Raw genomic sequence first — 17107 nt, 5'->3', positions numbered from 1 at the left:
TTCTATAAACTGGAAGGCATGTATAAAAGAGCTGACTTTACTCCTTGTAAACTTTTCAGCTCGTACATCCTACGTTGTGGTGTGTAAAGATATCAAAAGTGGTACGCCGGCACCAGATTTCGAGTGTTCCATTTCCCAGTATACCATGCCCTGGAGGCTGTATAACGTTGATACCTACTTTAACAGTTAGGTGTAAAATGCATGCACTTGTCTGCTTATATTTAGGGGTCTAACGAAAAGTCTTTTCTGCGTGTGTTTGTTTCTGTATGTATTAGATCTATAAGAGGATCAGATTTGCGTTCAAGACTATTTACTCGGCCCGGGCTGCATCTGAATCCATCCAGTATCTTTCCAGACACCAGCCTTAGTGCAGTCCTGCACGAGAACACCTCCTAGTCTTGCATACTTAACGAAGCCGAACCGAAAATACTCCACGTCGACCCCCTCCGTTCTACTCCATGTGAATGTCGTGCTCCGCTCATCAAATCTACGAAACCGTTCTACGTCATTGACTAGCGCGCTGATACCGTCGTATCCATTTGCTAAATCGAGGGAGAAGGTTATGTTATCCCTAGTTATAAGTGGGATTGGGATCGATGGTAGGAAACTGCCGAGTTTCGCGTCTGACCGTAGGGCCGTAGCGGTCTGAAGGATGCTGTCGAAGCCCCAGCGACCGATTCCATTAATGAAGAGGCCAACTAAGAAGCCTTGGTAGAGGAGGCTCGGGCGGGTCTGCAGTGTCGTTCCAGGCAGCAGAAGCAAAGCTAGAATGTAGTGATGAATACGAAGATTCAGACGCGGAATTGCGAGGAGTAGGAGGATTGACGCTAGAAGAATGGCATATATAGCGAGGTAGCGGGCGAGCCTGCCTTCGATTCTGAATGCCCATGTCTGAAAGACTGCTATTCCAACTATTAAGAGTATTATCAAAATCAGCGCTGTGATTGCGCCCGGTTGCTGCTGTAAATCGTGAGGCGTGAGACGTGAAATGGGTATCTTTTCAAAAGCATGGTTGCCGATGGCGCCGATCCAGCAGGCACCTAGCCACAAGAAAGTCCTTTCGAACGGTGCTTTCAGCTTCCGCAAGGTGTATCGGACGAAGTACTGATAGATGAAAAGCGCCACAAACGCAGCAGGAAGAAAGCGGCCTGTTGCCGCGGATATCACGCCATCATATGTTGTCGAGTCCGGAGGGTCTGATGCAAGAGCCGTCTGGAAGAAAACGCTGGTGAAAACGGATCCAAAGAAGAGGGCAGACGAAGTTGTGTAGAGCGACAGCACGGTAGTGAATACAAGTGAAACTCCGAACGCGCGCCATTGAGGATCCTGACATTGAGCAACTCCTGGTGCCTTTAAGAGAAACCAGCAACCTTCTAGCCAATCAATCCTGAACTCGGTTAAGTATTAGCCCAGAAAAGAGGTATACCAGGGTCGACTCAGTTCAGCGCTAGACCACCGGACGTAAAGAGACGATGTATCTTCTCTTTTCAACCGCAAGTGCTTTTGTAGTTGTTAGAACACGTGCACACCACGTACACCACGTGCACCTAGCGCAGAACGATTCTTTCGCCAATATAAAAGAACAACTCGTACCACTCCCAATGAACTAGAGAAGGAGGAACCCGGAGGCAGATGAAAATAACCGGAGGAGGAGACTGATGGGTGGTGCACACAGTACACGAGCGACACCAATATGGTGTGTGCGCAGAAGTGGTGTGCTCTGAAAGGGAATGCTTCATTAGGTGCAATGGGATGGATTAACATACCTATCCCGCCCGAAGTATGAGTGGAGGTGCTCGTGGGTCCCGCCATGATGACCTTCAGCAGCTACTTCTACCGAACCGCTTCACTCTGAACTCTTTCCTTGTCGCTACTAGAAAGGTTCGTTAAAAGTGACCGCTAGCATACGGGTATACTGCGCTCCGACTTCAATAATGATAGGCAACGGCCACCAGGATACTCCGGAATTGCTGCACATCATTACTACCCGGCTTGAACACCCCTCTACAGACACAACTTCTACCACCAGATCTCCCAAGACATGAGTAGAGCTGGTGACGATTTTTGACAGCACTCAACGGCTCCACATCGTACCAGGCGAGCAGCCAGTTTTGACCGGTACAGCCATGGACAGCTCATGCTCGCCAGTGTAGCTCGTTTTGAAGCAAGTCTTTTATACTCCTAGCTAGGTACCGAAGAGAGCCTTAGGTCAAGTCCAGTGACTATCACCTGAGCAGGGATCTCCATCCTCGAGCTCTCAGCTATTATGTCGTAAACCCCTTCCCAGCCATCGAAAGATCAAGATATACCACCAAACCATCTCTCAATCAATCTCACTTCTGCTCGCATTCATATCATTCTCACACCACCTCCACTACCCGCTCTCCACAGTCACCTTACTCTTCTCTATTCCGCCTCCTTCTCCTCTGCACCCTCCTTCTCTCCCGTGCCCTCCTCCTTCGGCGGTCCATACCGAATCATCACAAACCCCGCTCCCTCGCCCTCCACATCCTCATACCCAAAATGCCGATAAATCGGCATCGCCGCCTCCATCGCCTCCAAATACATCGGCGTCGACGGCGTCTGCGAATCCGCAATATCCGTCACATCCTTCATCAACAAGCTCGCAACCCCACGGCCCTGGAACTCGGGAACAACCCAGAGCGGCGCAAGATGCCTACGCGCAAACGTCAGCCAGCCATTCCTCTCACCTCCCTATAAAACCCCCTTCTAATCCCCCCCCCCCAAAAAAAAAACAATCAAGCAGCTCCCACAACCGAATCTCACTCACCAATACCCCCCCTTCCCCTCCATCTTCGCGCCCCTCACCGGATCCCACTTCAGGAAAATCCCCGTATAGACCTCCACATCCGTCCCGCTCCACAGCTCCTCCTCATACTCTTTCGTCCACCCCATCTTCTCGCGCCACCCCAGCACGTCGGTGGCGTCCTTGCGCCAGAAGTTCAGCGTCTCAATCGCCGTGCGCGCGGGGCCCAGCCAGCCGGCGTGCCCGATCACGCGGTCGGGGTGGGCGGGGTCGTAGCCCGGGGCAGTGGGGGCGAGCGTCGCTTTGGTCCAGCGGGTGTGCGGCTCGCGCAGCCAGGGCTTCATGCGCTCGGCGAAGCGGAAGGCTTGGGTGCTGGGGGAGGGGCGGATGGAGACGGGTTCGATCTGGTGGGGGGGTTAGTGGGGGAGGGGAGGGGATGGGGGAGGAGATGGGGGGGGTGGAGGAGTGGAGATACCTTGTCGAACCAGGCGTCCCCGAAGGAGGCGTAGTAGCCTTCGGACTGTGGGGGGTGTTAGTGGTGGCATGTTGAAATGATTATGTGAGGTTGAGTTTAGAAGATGGAAGTTGAACATGTGAGATTTGAGACGATATGATTAGACTGATGAATGACGAGAATTTGAGATTATGAGATCGAGAGGGCTTGAAATGAGACATGAGCGGTAGAGAAAGACTTACGAGGGAGATCAGATCCGCCTCAGTTACCGGCGAAATGATGACCTCACCAGGCTTGAAGTGAGGGCGTTTCTCGTTAGATTCAGCCATGTCGAGTTGCTCTTGTCGTGAGAAGTTCAGAAGAGTGACACAGGGATGTCGGAAGAAGTCGTATCTGTAGAAGCAGATTAGAAGCAGACTAGAAGCTCAAGCGGCCAGAAGCGGCTTGAAAGCGAAGTGGAAGTAGTCGTCAGCTGACTGTGTTGATAGGAAGGAAGGAACTTCTAGGTCCTGATGTCGAGAAAATCAAGTCAAGTGCGGCTACAACAAACAACCTCGAACGTCACGCGGGCACTTTGTACCTCAATATATATCCATCTTGGTGTCACCCGAAACTGGCGAATGAGCCAACATGAGTCGAATTAGCGCCCGTTGCACTCGTGCAGGGGGACTCCACTATTTTCACCTTCTGCTTAGAGCAAGTCACCGTCACTTAACATGATACTACACCTTGAAACATTCTCATAAGCAGCCTTTGAAGGGATTGGAGAAGGGAGAACTGCGGACAAGACTGGGACACTGCGGGTAGCATGTGGGTAGCCGTTACTGACCTTCCGAATTGGTGCATGACTGGTTTTTAGCGAATGAGAGCAATGGCCTATTACGGCGTGCCTGAAGTAGCACATTGCAACGTGAAGATAGTCGCACTAGAAGACTCGGAGACCGAAGAGTATTATTTGCTACCGTACTCAGCCATGCATATTTCAGTATTCGGCAGAAAGATCTGGGATTATTGCAGCAAGAAGGACCTTCACCCATTTTCCAGACCCATAATAACTCCATGAACAGACCCTCTAATACTCCAAACCATGCTACCCGCTTTACGCAACCCCCTTACCAACAAGCACAAGCAACGCAATATTCATAACCACAATCACCGCCCAAATCACCACCGCAAAACTGGCCGTAATCCAATGATTCCGCATCTGCACATCCCGCGGACTGTCCCTCTCCGCATCCTCCCCACTCCCCTCATCAACCCCACCCGCTCCCACCGAAACCTTCATATACTGACTGCGACACGTGAACCAAATGAGCGGCGCACTAGTGAAGGGCAGAATCACACTCAGCGCAACCTGGCTGCCCTCCAGCGCCCGACTCAAGCCATGCCGCCCCACCGCGCCTGCAATGATGATGCTAGGCGTGATGCTGATGCTGCGCGTCATGAGGCGGCGCACCCAGGGCTTGACGGTCCAGTTGAGCTGGCCTTCTGAGACCATTTGCCCGGCGATGGTGCAGACGATGCCGGCGGAGGTGCCGGAGAGGAGCAATGCGAGGGCGAAGATGGTGCCGGCGGCGGGTGCGAGAGATTTGGAGAGCAGGTCGTGGATTGTGAAGAGGTCGGCGTTGTCTGAGCCATCGACATTGTATAGAGAAGCGCCGGCGACGATGAGAATGGCGCTGTTGACGAAGAGGGCGAATGTGAACAGTGAGACGGCGAGCTCGACGATGCTGTAGGTCATGCAGGAGCGAATTGCGGCAAGAGAGGGGCGGTATTTAGCGAATTCGGTATCGCGGTCGTCCCTAGTGGTGTCGTGAGATTCGGTGGTTCCTAGGTCGGAAAGATTGCCTTCATTTTTGTCGAAGTCGCGCAGGCGGGCTTGGACGATCCCAGATCCGAGATAGAGACTATGTGGCATGACGGTGGCACCAAGGATTCCGCATGACTGGAATAAGCTGATAGAGATTTAGCTACTGTATGGATATGAAGAGCGATTTTCTTACCCTTGGGATTCTACGATGGCTGAGGATGGCAGGTAGCCACGGAAGACTTCACCGACAGACGTATTTTCGATCAAGCTGAGTTGGAAACAGAAGCATATTACCACTCCGAGCACCAATGCCATTACAAAAAATTCGAAGGCGCGTAGAGCGCGTATCGAGCCAGAGGGTCGGTAAAAGAACAAGATTATGAGTACATCCACGATGGAAATGGCACAGCCAGCAACCAGGGGTATCTTCAGAAGGACGTTAAGAGCAATGGCAGTGCCAATGACCTGCACCTGAGGTTAGTAGGATGCTAAGCGCATAAATGAGAGAACACACCTCCGCCATATCAGTAGCAATGATCGCCGACTCCGCAAAAGCGTAGAGCACATAATTCAGCCAAGGCGGAAGATGAGCCCTACAATTCTCAGCGAGATTCATCCCCGTGACCGAGCCCAGCTTGATGCATAGCGACTGGAGGAAGATGGCGAAGATGTTGGACATGAGGATGATGAAGAGGAGCCTGAATCTATAGGAAGCTCCAGCAGCAACGTCCGTAGCATAGTTACCTAGAGAATCGTTAGCTTCGATCTTTCAATTACAGGAACCCAATCTTTCAGAAAAAGATCTGAGTGGCAAGAGCTTGATTTCCACTCGCACCATTCGTCGTGAAGCAGTCTCCAAAGAAAGGTGTCGCGGGACCCCAGACTCCGCAAAAAAAACCCCCACCGCCACTCACCAGGATCTATATAGGCCACCGCAACCATGAACCCCGGGCCGATGAAACTGAGATACTTCGCGCCAATATGCCATGCCTTCTTCCCAAATCTCACCATCGCCGGTGTTGGTCTCTTCCCCAAACCTCCATCTTTCCGTCCTCCATCACCACCCTCTGCAGCAGCAGCCAGAGTACCGTTCTCAGTAACCCCAGCCCCGCCCACCCCCTTCCCCTCCTCGCTCCCATTATTGTTCCCCTCATTATCATTATCCTTCCCCCCCTCCTCAATCTGTAGTTGCTGCAGCTCCCCCATCTCCGAACTATCCCGCCTCAGTCTCGCATTCGCCATTTCGCCCAAATCCGCCCTCGTCGTCGCATCAGCGTTCAGGGAATCGGGATTCTGATTCCAGCCATCCATATGCGCTGGATTGACGCGCGAAGGGCAATTCATGGTGTCGTATGTACGGGATCGGTCGTTTATAGGGAGGTCGTCGGCGGTGAACCGTGGTACTAGGCCATCCGTATTTAAATTCGGGCGAAGGGTCTACGTATAGTAGGAAAGTCAAATTGGACTCGAATCGGTGGGGTAGGGAGCTTTACATATAAGCTAAAGGTGATTTGCAGGCGTGGTCCCGGAGGAGTCGTAAGGTCTTGGACCCTGGTAGAACAAATAGCGGTCGCGGTTTCTCCCGAGCATCTAGACACGCTCAAAGTTTCGTAATGCCACCGGCTCTGTGCTTAACTTGGCCGCCTCTCCTCTCTCGTCAGCCGCCACCTGGGATATGATCCTGTGTCTGCTTGGCGCATGTCGGTGAACAGCTTGGCCGGGGGAAAACGCTGGCGGGGCTACCGTGTGAGTGCTGCGTTCTCAATTGCAGTCGTCAATGATGGGGCGGGCACTGACGACACTTTGTTCGGCATCTCGACTTCCGAGGTTCTTTGAGCCCGCGCCTGAATTAGAATCATAACCTTTGTCATGCGACAAGAGACCGAGAGTTGCGCTCAATGACTTGGCACATGAAGATTTGGATCAGGTTGGCACGGTTGGGTACAGCATTCATGCATTTGTCGAGTGAATAATAGCATTCAAAGCTTGGCACCCGGTCCCTTCACCGCCCACCTCATTTCAATTATTGCCTAGTCACGTGCCCGTCTTTCTTATTTTCAAGCAATCCTTCTTCCGCCGCCATTCCATACCCTTCCAATGGCTGACAACCTAAACTCAAGCAATGCGGACCACTCCCGTTAAGTCATGGTAAGTGCGGACTTCACTCCGAGAGGCGCGATGCCGGCCAGCGTGCCAATATCAACGCCATCCTGCTTCTCCTGATACACGAGCGCACCGACTATTTGGAAGTCGGGAAGCCGCGCAGCCTCGCGGACGACAATGCAGCTGACGTCTCCGGAACTAAACATCGCAATCTTGCATGGAGTATTTCGTCCAGCCATGATAAGTATGAGAGCTAGGATGTGATATGCAAGGCTGCTGAATCGAGGATGTTAAGTACATACTTGATCAGTAGCACGCTCCAGCTCAGGCCATGGCCCGTTGGTCTCTAGATTCAACTTGCACATGCCGAGGAACAGCTTTCGGTAGAGAATCTGCCCAGCTCTCCTGCCAATCTACTGTATGGGCCATCTTTCCATCGCAGGTAGCAACCTGGAAGCCAAAGTTGCCAGTGGGAGACTGGCTGTCTCTGTGCATGGCTGCTAGCCTTGCAGTGAACTCGTCGGGCGGCGGCGCCGTCGTTACATCCATATCCACAAACTCGGACAGGTAGAAGTACGTGGCAGGGTTCTCGACTTTGTACTTTCCAAAGCCGAAGGGCTCAGGAATGAAGTCAGGCATGAGCTTGTATATCTCCCTGGAAGATTCCCACTCGTCGTTGAACATGATTCGACCGTGTTCGCTATACGCTACCTGTAGCCTTCGTATTAGCTCTGGCTCTTCCACGATAGACTTGGGGGTACTTACTTTCAAGAAGTACGCCTTTTCAGTGCCGTCAGGTTCCAACGCCATGATTCTTCCAGTGATAGTCCAGGCGCTAGTGCCGAAATCCTCTACGGAGAGGAATTTTCGTCCCTCGGGCAAGGCTGAGAACAATGTCAGTAGCTTTCAGTTGTGATGTACCCTTGGATGAAGTTTACCTTCGATCACGGCTTCGTCCATGGGGAACACTCCGTCAAGCTTCGCAAATATTTCCTTACTTGTACTGATCGGAATCACCACCTATGTCGTTGCATGAATGGGCCCGCTATGGTGCAGTCCAACGAGTTATGACTCAAAGCTGCAAGAGGACCGGGCACGAGGACCTTGTTTCATACCCTCCACCTCTCTCCTACCTCTTGAATATTTGAAGGGATGAACATCATTCCCCTTCTCTACAACTATGACTGACCACCAGGAAATATCGCCGACGCAAGATACCGGTACAAAGGCTGCACCAACAGACAAGATTGAAAGCTCACAATCTAGCGAAACGTCCTCTCCAGGAGAAGAGCAGTACTCCGTATTCTCAGACGGCATACGCACCTACTTAGCCTACCTCCTCGGCTACATCATGACCATCTCAACCCTCACAGCCACGATCTACTTCCGGCTGATACCAATGCTTAGCAAACACTTTTCCGTCTCTGTTCAAGCTATCAATTTGACAGTAACCGTATACGCCGTCTACCAGGCAATATCTCCTGGGATCTTTGCGGTTTTAGCGGATATGTACGGCCGTCGTCCTGTTCTCCTAGCTTTGATTACCATGTATGCGTGCGCGAGTTTGGGCCTCGCCTTGAACCGCAGTAGCCACGCCGCGTTGATGTCTCTCCGCGCACTGCAGAGTATCAGCGGCCCTGCCACTCCGCCAATTGCGTACGGCATCGTTGCTGATGTCGCCATTGTATCTGCTCGCGGAAAGATGCTGGGTCCTATGCTGTCAACGTGCAACGCCATATCGGCTGTGGGACCAGTCACTGCGGGAGCGATTGCTTTGAGCACCAACGGGTATACTTGGGCCCTCTTGTCATTGCCGGTGGTGGCCCTGATTTGCCTCTTCCTGGTTGGGGTTGGACACTCCCGGAGACGGCTCGCAGCGTCGTCGGCAACGGACCAAAGCCAGTTCATGGAATAGTTATGGCGAACTTGGGCGTCCAATTTACATGGCGCGAGAAACGACGAAGCTCCACAGCAAACCGCGACTACAATCGGGGCATCATTTGAGAAAATCAACCCGGGACCTGTTAAGTGTCTTCGGCTCTCTTCGAAATTATCCTATACCCAGATGCCGCCATAATACTTTTGGATGGTAGCCTCATCATACTCCATCTATTGCATGTTCCAGGTTGCTATCCCAGTAATATTCGAAGAAACATATGGGCATAACGAATTGAAGATTGGTCTCGTTTTCCTATCAGCCCTAGCCGGTATGACCGTTGGAGGCATCATCGCTAGCAAGCGCATCGACAAGAACTACGCCAAAGCAGCACGCAAACACAATATCGATATCAGCGATAAAGGAAGGGCAAACTTGGGCAATTTCCCGATAGAGCGAGCCAGATATCGAAAAAATTATCCCTTTCGTAATGCTCGAAATCGTGCTAGTAGTAGGGTATGGATGGGCAGTTCAAAGACGCGCTCATCCTTCGGTTCCAACCATCCTGCAGTTTTTCATCTGCGCATGTTCTACTCTTTTGAGCCATACAGCTAGTGCTCTGCTCGTTGATGTGTTTCCAGACGCGCCGAGCACTGCGTATGCCGCGGGCCAGATCATGAGATGCGGGCTGAGTGCGGCTTCGGCGGCGGTTATTGAACCTTTGGTGCATGCGGTGGGACGAGGGTGGTTTTTTACAATCTTTTCCTTGTTCACGGGAGTTGGCTGCATTGCTTGTGTACTAATTAGTCGTTGGAAGGGTATGGGATGGCGGCAAAAGAGGATTGCGCGACCATGCTTGAGATCGAGAAATATGCAGAGCAGAGACGAGAAAGTCTAGGCAAGAGTGAGGTTAGGTGGGCGGTGTAGGAGAGTGGTTCAGCAGCGGCTCAGTGGAGTATGTATTGCATTAGTTGATGAGCGAGGGAGGAAGCTAGCTATAACGAAAGGATAGACATACGGGTTTGTGCTGACCAAGCCAATATTTTGCACCACGACAAATGTTGTTGACGAAAACACCTCACATCTACCAATGAAAAAGCGGTGTGCACATCTCTAGTTGAATGATGCAGGGCCAGTCTAATTAGATCAGTCTCGAGGTAAGAGAGCTTGCGTATAGTCTTGGTATTCAAAAACCTTCTAGATAGGGTAGCTCTTCACGCAAGATATACCATCCTCTTGGAATATTGGCAGTACCTTGCTTTCCATTCATCGCAGTTCGTCAGTCATGGTCTCCTCTCCACTACTCCCAACCAACGACTCTCTGCTTCGCTCGCTCCCACAACCAAAAACTGCTACATCCCTCAATCATATAAGAGAAAAGCTAACAGTCAAAAAACATCCCTCGTCGCCCGAACCCGAAACGAAGGGGAAAAAGGCCTTCGCTCGGCCGCAATGCCTTTTGGATTCTGTTCTCGCCGAGAACATCTTGTCCCGGACTGATGGAATCGTGATCCAGCGATATTCAGGTGTATAATTTCCCAAATGCGCCGGTTGGGTTCCACCCACATGAAGAAGTGAACAACACCCGTGTCAAATAATCCTGTAAACGGAAGAAAACCCCTGGCCTTTGAAATAAAAACACCATCCATGCGCCGTGTAATGGTAGATGATGAAGACTCCCCGGAAAACCTCGAATAAGTAGAGGTAAGTAGGTAATCGCAGATAGGATCCCGGTCCGATCCAACGCCGAGGAAAATGCCCACGCCGCCAGCTAGCGGGCCATGCCGGAAGCCAAATTTTTGTTGTCACAATCGTCTCAACGTTGACAGAAGAGCTCGATCTCTCCTAATTGTCCCGCCATGATCTGATCCCGCTGCTGCTCTTTCCATGTCTCAAACGCCGTCTGGACGTCCTCGTCGGATTGTATGCTGACATAGTCGTCCTCATCGAGGTACTTCAGCTTGACTTGGCCTGCACTGAGTGACACGTTGGTGGACCGCTGAAGCTTCGCATCGATTCGGTCCTTCAGCGACTGGAAACTAATATTTGTGCTCACGACTAGAGTCATAGTGCTTCCCGCTGACGGGCAATGCACCTTGACTTTCAGTTGCGATGGAATTTGGACATCTTGTGATTGAGGCAGAGGGGGGGACATCGTTCGCGAATCCACAGAGGCTGGTGTCATGGTCCGGTCAAACGAAGACGCGGGGGTCATGGTCCGGGGCATTGGAACGTGCCTCGGATCATACCGATTGGAACCATTAGAAGGCTCCATCTCTGTTTGGGAACGTGGCTGCTGTGGGAAGCGTTCTCGTGCGATGTTCGGCGACTGTGTGGCAGCTCGTTGCGGTTGCGGCATACTATTTGGAGAGTTGTTCTGACTTCGGTTGACGATTCCAGGTGCATATGCGTAGTGGGTTGGGAACGGTGGAAGTTCTGGAACAGGAGGCTGTTGCCCATTTTGGCGTTGACCTTGTCTGAGAGGATTATGGATATCAGGACTGCTCGCCGACCTCATTCTGTTCTGCGCTATAACCGCGCTGTGCTGTGAGCCTGCATTGGGAGGTAAAGAGGGTCTCTGCATAGCATTGTTACGACCTCCTGGGTAGGCACCGGGACCCATGGATCCCTCTCGAGACATTTGTCGTGCCATTGCTGGTGCAGTGAAGCGGTTGCTATCTTCCCCGTGCCAGGCATTGGGAGGCGCTTGTTGGCGAGGGAACGGGAACATGCCGGCCGAGGATGAGCTTGTTCGGGATGATATTGGCGAATCAACAGTGGGCGAGAAGAACGATTCTGGATGCGTTCCAGGTGTAGTAGCACCAGCGAGCTGCTGAGTTCGAAGGGTTAGCGCAGGTTGGGACTCATAACCCATTGGGAACCTAGGTGGAGGTACCCTCGGATCTGCCTCCGCCATTGGAGGACCGCTATCACCAGTTGTTGACCTGGATCGCAGGCTGACACTGGAACCATTGGACCTGATGGCATAGCCTTCTTGAGTGGCTGGAGTAGCGGCACCATGGTCCTCGGGCTCCTCTTCGTCATCCTCTTCCTCTTCCGCGTAAGGATTTACGAGGTTCGGCTGATTCTGCATGAACGTGAACTCAGTCGCAGAGGCGCTTGTGTTCGTTCTACTGCTGCTCCTGGCGTGGTCTCTCCACACTCGCCGTTGTCCGTCGACTTGAGCGGCCCACTTCTTCATGGTCTCTTCGGATTGAAACCTGATGACGAAATTCTCGATTCCAGGATCTCCCTTCCAGAATATCTGGCAGGTGTATGAGCCTAGGACGAGCCGTTAGTGTGCTGATCACTTGAAGGAGGAGGGGTTTGTGCGTACCTGGTTTTGATATCGAGATAGTTTCTGTGACGTTTTGCATAAAAATCCGACCTTTCAATTGCAATTTAGCTTTGCCTTTGCTATTTGTTAGAGACTTGTTCGTGATGCGATTCTTCTGTTTGTTAGGATTTTGTTCCTTGCAACAAAGAAGGATCATCTCGAAAAGATAAATCTTATACTATAAGCACCAAGTCAGCGGGAGCTTTGGCATTGGAGTTCGTATGGCAGTACCTCTCGTTCCTCATTCTTCGTGCTTATACTCTCGCCTTTTAGCACGGTGAAGGTACCGTAAAGCAATAGTTCTCCGAAGCCTTCAATACGATGGCCTTTCCAGTCCTCGACAAGGGTTCTGAGCTCTTCAACCGCCTCAAGCCGCTCTTCACGATCAATAGCTGCATTCGTCCGCTGGAGCACTGATGATGCTGCTTCGATTCCATTTGAGATATCCTGTTTCCGAGAATCATCGAGATCGCCTTTGTCGCGCAATTCCTGTTTACGTGAGCAAGTGCACGCTGAATGTGATTGGGAAGCCACGTACCTTGAGCAGTAGAGGATATTTGGCTAGTCGCTGGAAAGGCTTCAAAAGGAAAGATGTTAGAACAGTGCTCGACTCGACCATCTGACGCAGTTCATCCGAACCACCGGTGTCTTTTAGTTTGACGAACTCCCGAGTGGCCGTATCCTCGCATTTCTTCTGATTTGCGATATAAGGCTCATACACCTTGAAAGCGTCTTTGTACAGGACAAAAAGCTTTCCCCAGTTCTGTTCTTCCTCGGGCTGTGCGTTCGTCTGTTCCACGCGGATGAGGAACCGTCGTTGGAAGTCCAGCAGGGCGTTTAGATTCAGGAAGATGTCGTGAATGCAGTCACCAGTGACGATTCCTCGCCTCTCAACCTCCGTCTTGAAAGCCTGCAGCAGCTCAAGATGCTGCACGTATGTTCGCTCGGTCTTGACCATTTCATCCACAATATGTTGCCGCTGGGTGCGCTTCACGCCCGGTGCGTTTGATTCATCAAAGCGTTCCTCCTCCTCGCTTATCACATTGCACTGGACTAGGATGTCGAGAACGCGGTTGACAACTTTGGCGACCTAGTAGAGTGTCAGTTGAAGCAAGTTGAGTGGCTTTGGGTGTATATAGGGAACACCTTCGAAGAAAAAATACGCCAAAGAAAATCTCATCTTACCTTTACAAATCCAGTCGTGTCGTCACCGTATAGGTCGGTAATGATGAAGCACTCAGCTGCCGGGAACTTGAACTCATTCATGCAAGCTTGAATGAACTTGAAAGTGGCAGCTTGTGGTCGTTTCTTTTCCGGAATCCTGCCTTCGTCCACCACCAGAGGGCTTCCCGGGTTAAGGGCATTGTAGATGTCCATCAAAGGATAACCCCGTCTGAACGTCCGCCAGAGGATAGTAACGGGATCTGTGTCGTCGTCGGCATCTGCAGTCTCGTCCACCAGCCAGTGGCCGAAGCCAGGAACCTTCCTCAGACGTGTCTGCAAGTTGAGGCAGATCTGGAAAAGCGAGGTATCCTTGTCGGCCCGCCTGTTGAGGACACTGTCGGAGGCCTCGATTGGGCCGCCATTGTTGACGGGCGTCGCGGTCGGGAAGGGGGGATTGAAGAGGGTCGAGGTCGAGGTGGCAGCGCTGGACTGAGTGTCCCGGGCGGTGCTGTGGGACCAGTTGGAGTACTGGCTGGCGTAGCTCTGGTGGCTTTGGGTATGCATGAGGGGTGACGGGCCGCTGGCCGAGTTCAAGCGAGAGTGCGTCGTGGGCGCCGCGTGAGAGGTATGAGCGCGCGCAAGTCCAGAATGCAGGGCGACCTCCATCCTAGCAGTTCATTCTCCGTCGCTGTTCACGACAGAGCTGGGGACGTGGTGGCGCCCTGGGGTCCTGGGGTCTGGGAAGCGCTTCGAGGGTGGTCGGGATCGGGTCCGGCGCTGGCACTTGCGGGGCGGCGCAGGAGCGTGATGGGGCGTCACAACGCGATGGGATGCGGTGGGCAGCAGCGGCGGGAGTCTTTCAGGGCGTGAAGAGGCGGCGAGAGGAGCAGTGGTGGGGATAGAGGTGGTAGTGGACGTTGTCGGCGATTAGGGGGACGTTTCAAATCCTCGCTCGCGCGCTAGTGTCGGCGTGGCCCCCAAGACAATCCTGCCACCACCCTGCAGTGCGCGATGCGGTGATGGGCGATGTCGCTGCTCGGGATGCAGCCGCCAGTGTGATTTCCTGCGGCCGCAAAGCGAGCCTCCCGCCGCGTGATAACGTCAGGTGCCCGCGCTGTCGAGGCTCCACGGGCAGCACGAAGCGTTGGCGGCTCGCGGTCCCCACAAAAACAACGTGAAGGTCAAAGGCCCGGTGTCAGGGTCCCCAGCACACGCCTAGCACGACTGTGCAGCCAACGGTCGAGCCTGCGGGCCACGGCCGACGGAACGCGTCGAACCATGGACCGCGCTCACGGCTTCAGCGACTCCGCCGCCGAGCGCCCTCGTCGCCATGTTCTGCATCCTCGACGGGCGGTGGCAGTAATGTTTCTTTGTTTGGGCAGCGCACCCAACTGGGCTGCTGCATAGACTTCGCCGCCAAGTTCCATCCTCTCGCCGAGTCTATTATAGCTCTTGGCGACGACATCAAACTGGGCACGCAGTCGCAGCGAGAATCCCGACGAGGCCTGATCTTCCTGGTGTTGCACCTCGAAATATGGGGTGATATCTTGATAATCGCTCAGAGCCGCAGATCATCGTCGAGCAGTCTTTTTCAGCGGCCCTAAAGTGGCAAATCCCGTTCACTGAAACATTCAGCAAACTCGAATATGCAGGGCACTCGCGTGCTGTATCCGCAAGCCTATAATGTCCGCAAGCAGAGGCCTTACTGACTATCCAGCGTTTGACTAAGGCCGCTAGTTATCATCAGTAAAAAGCTTGAGCGACTCATGCGACTACGTCACGTGATGAAACTCTGCCTCCCGACCATCCGAAGCTAGACAACTACCGATGAAAATATGACGTCCGAAAGTGCCCAGACGTTAGCTTGTACCCAACTATCCGGCAAATCAATAGAGACAGACACTCAATAGATGCCAAAACCCAATAGGTGCCTAACGTCCATTCAGGCATCTTTCCGAGCAGAAGTCGCATGTCTAGCGCTAGCGCAGCACTACTCGTTAGTCTAGATCTGGGCATACGATTTATCGTACCATGCTTGGCAGATTGTTGCTGTTGTTAGGAGCACCTCCAATAGCTAGGCGATGAAGATCCTTTTCTAGCTTCTTTTTACTAGCTCAGATCCCTCAATATCAAGCTTCACATCCGGTCCAGATTTTTGCAAGAGTCCGTAGCGGCTGTAGTAAATGAGGATGTACAGACTCAAGCGCCGGTAGTGATAATTCTCGTCCCCATGACCTCAGTCTATCTACTTGCCCACGGCATCCCGTCTCGGCTCATACGCCGGCAGACTCCCCATCTCCTGCCTCCACCGCTCCCTCCTCGTCTCCACCGTAAGCACCACGAAGAAACTAGCCGCTAATGCGTCCATGAAGGCATGAGCGTCGCGATCAACGCTCACAAATTGTGGAACCACCTGCTGGAAGTCTAGGTACGCGAGCTTCGCCTCCACCGTCCGCGGATCCGCCTGTTCGCCCGTTGGACGTCCGCTAGGGTCGAGGCCCCACGCTGGCCGTTTGGCGTAGATGATGCCACGCTGATCCGCGAGCTCCTCGAGCGTGCGCCACGACTCGGCCGTGTATAGAAAGGCGAGGGGTATCTCGGTCGTAGAGCCGTCGCTAATGTTTGGGCGGCGGTAGTAGAGGCCGTAGCAGTCTCCAATATCGCCAATCGAGCTTCGATCACCGTAGCTAAGCGAGTATTGCTCACCCTTACTATGAAGAATTGCGACGCAGCGCACACCGGGCACGTCGAGGTCCAACTTTGGCTGGATGTCTGCGGTGCAGGCCGGGCTGTAGACAGCTGTCACGGGATGCCGGCGTGTTACGACTAGTGTATTGAACTCGTCGGTCGAGGTCGTGCTGGGGTTGGTGTTGAGAGCGTAGTACGGTGCACCTTGCGCCGGTCCTAGGGTTAGGCGTTCGGCGATAGGCTGGATGTGCGTGAGGGTTGCGCGGAAGAGGTTCAGTACTAGCATAGGATCCTCTACTGGTATAGGTCCGGCATACTCCCCCGCCGCGATGGCATGGAAGTATTCAAGGTCGCAATTCAGAGAAGGACTGGCATAGGTGTCGCGGGTGACCGGTGCGCGAGGGGTTGGTAGGCTAGAGTTGGGGATGTAAGGAGGCGGAACGAAGTTAGCAGCGAACGCGCCTGTACGTTGAGGCGCGGTGCTTGTGAGCGTAATTATTGTTTTTGATTTACGGACGGGCATCTCGGAAGTTGGAAGCCCCTTGGGCGCCTGTATTATTCCTAGATAAAGGCTGATTGACAATAACGTGATAGAGAAGAGAGTGTAGGTCTATGAAGCGTGTTGTCTCGAACTGTGAGTAAGGATAAGAGAATGAAGAAAAGTTGAACAGAACAGACGAATGAGAACTGAGGGGTGAGAACACACCCTCACCAATGACGGCCAGCCAGGATGGGGATGAGTGCATAACACATGGCTCTATCGATATGTTCCCATTGGTTGGTTGCTACCGGAGAACAAATGCCCGAAGGTGCCTCCAAAGCCTGATGGCGCAGGAGCTGAAGTGCGTCCCGAGAACTTCTCAGCTGCAGCCCATTCCGTATTGTGGCTTTGGTGTTGAATCTTGAAA

At 52.8% G+C, this 17107-nt stretch overlaps 7 protein-coding genes across 7 annotated transcripts; 1 reads left to right on the top strand and 6 right to left on the bottom strand.

Moving 5' to 3' along the window:
* Positions 1 to 254: 254 nt before the first annotated feature.
* Positions 255 to 1812, bottom strand: BDZ99DRAFT_569252 (uncharacterized protein; the record flags this gene model as incomplete). Its single annotated transcript, XM_033727859.1, has 2 exons — positions 255 to 1343; positions 1767 to 1812. 2 exons carry the CDS (start codon positions 1810 to 1812, stop codon positions 307 to 309), a joined length of 1083 nt encoding a protein of 360 aa, XP_033579565.1. The 3' UTR covers positions 255 to 306.
* Positions 1813 to 2227: 415 nt separating this feature from the next.
* Positions 2228 to 3972, bottom strand: BDZ99DRAFT_270022 (uncharacterized protein). The gene is made up of 4 exons (XM_033713882.1): positions 3464 to 3972; positions 3243 to 3287; positions 2792 to 3171; positions 2228 to 2677 (listed from the first exon to the last, which is right to left on the bottom strand). Exons 1-4 carry the CDS (start codon positions 3548 to 3550, stop codon positions 2407 to 2409), a joined length of 783 nt encoding a protein of 260 aa, XP_033579564.1. The 5' UTR covers positions 3551 to 3972; the 3' UTR covers positions 2228 to 2406.
* Positions 3973 to 4320: 348 nt separating this feature from the next.
* BDZ99DRAFT_474745 (natural resistance-associated macrophage protein) lies at positions 4321 to 6375 on the bottom strand (the record flags this gene model as incomplete). The annotated part of the gene is made up of 4 exons (XM_033721930.1): positions 4321 to 5176; positions 5225 to 5496; positions 5546 to 5775; positions 5946 to 6375. The coding sequence occupies 4 exons, from the start codon at positions 6373 to 6375 to the stop codon at positions 4321 to 4323; spliced, it is 1788 nt and encodes a 595-aa protein (XP_033579563.1).
* A 1083-nt stretch (positions 6376 to 7458) lies between these two features.
* On the bottom strand, positions 7459 to 8094 carry BDZ99DRAFT_474744 (uncharacterized protein; the record flags this gene model as incomplete). Its single annotated transcript, XM_033721929.1, has 3 exons — positions 7459 to 7845; positions 7900 to 8018; positions 8073 to 8094. The coding sequence occupies 3 exons, from the start codon at positions 8092 to 8094 to the stop codon at positions 7459 to 7461; spliced, it is 528 nt and encodes a 175-aa protein (XP_033579562.1).
* BDZ99DRAFT_270013 (MFS general substrate transporter) lies at positions 7900 to 9275 on the top strand. The gene has a single exon (XM_033713881.1). It carries the CDS (start codon positions 8315 to 8317, stop codon positions 9047 to 9049), a length of 735 nt encoding a protein of 244 aa, XP_033579561.1. The 5' UTR covers positions 7900 to 8314; the 3' UTR covers positions 9050 to 9275.
* Positions 9276 to 10826: 1551 nt separating this feature from the next.
* On the bottom strand, positions 10827 to 14075 carry BDZ99DRAFT_474742 (uncharacterized protein; the record flags this gene model as incomplete). The annotated part of the gene is made up of 5 exons (XM_033721928.1): positions 10827 to 12292; positions 12348 to 12525; positions 12579 to 12836; positions 12886 to 13437; positions 13533 to 14075. 5 exons carry the CDS (start codon positions 14073 to 14075, stop codon positions 10827 to 10829), a joined length of 2997 nt encoding a protein of 998 aa, XP_033579560.1.
* Positions 14076 to 15261: 1186 nt separating this feature from the next.
* On the bottom strand, positions 15262 to 16880 carry BDZ99DRAFT_461253 (uncharacterized protein). Its single transcript, XM_033719585.1, has one exon. It carries the CDS (start codon positions 16720 to 16722, stop codon positions 15757 to 15759), a length of 966 nt encoding a protein of 321 aa, XP_033579559.1. The 5' UTR covers positions 16723 to 16880; the 3' UTR covers positions 15262 to 15756.
* Between the last annotated feature and the right edge of the window lie 227 nt (positions 16881 to 17107).

The sequence above is a fragment of the Mytilinidion resinicola genome (assembly GCF_010093595.1).
Source record: "Mytilinidion resinicola strain CBS 304.34 unplaced genomic scaffold BDZ99scaffold_6, whole genome shotgun sequence".
NCBI lineage: Eukaryota > Fungi > Ascomycota > Dothideomycetes > Mytilinidiales > Mytilinidiaceae > Mytilinidion > Mytilinidion resinicola.
The sequence above is the reverse complement of the archived record's forward strand: the minus strand, read 5'-3'. Positions and strand labels throughout refer to the sequence as shown.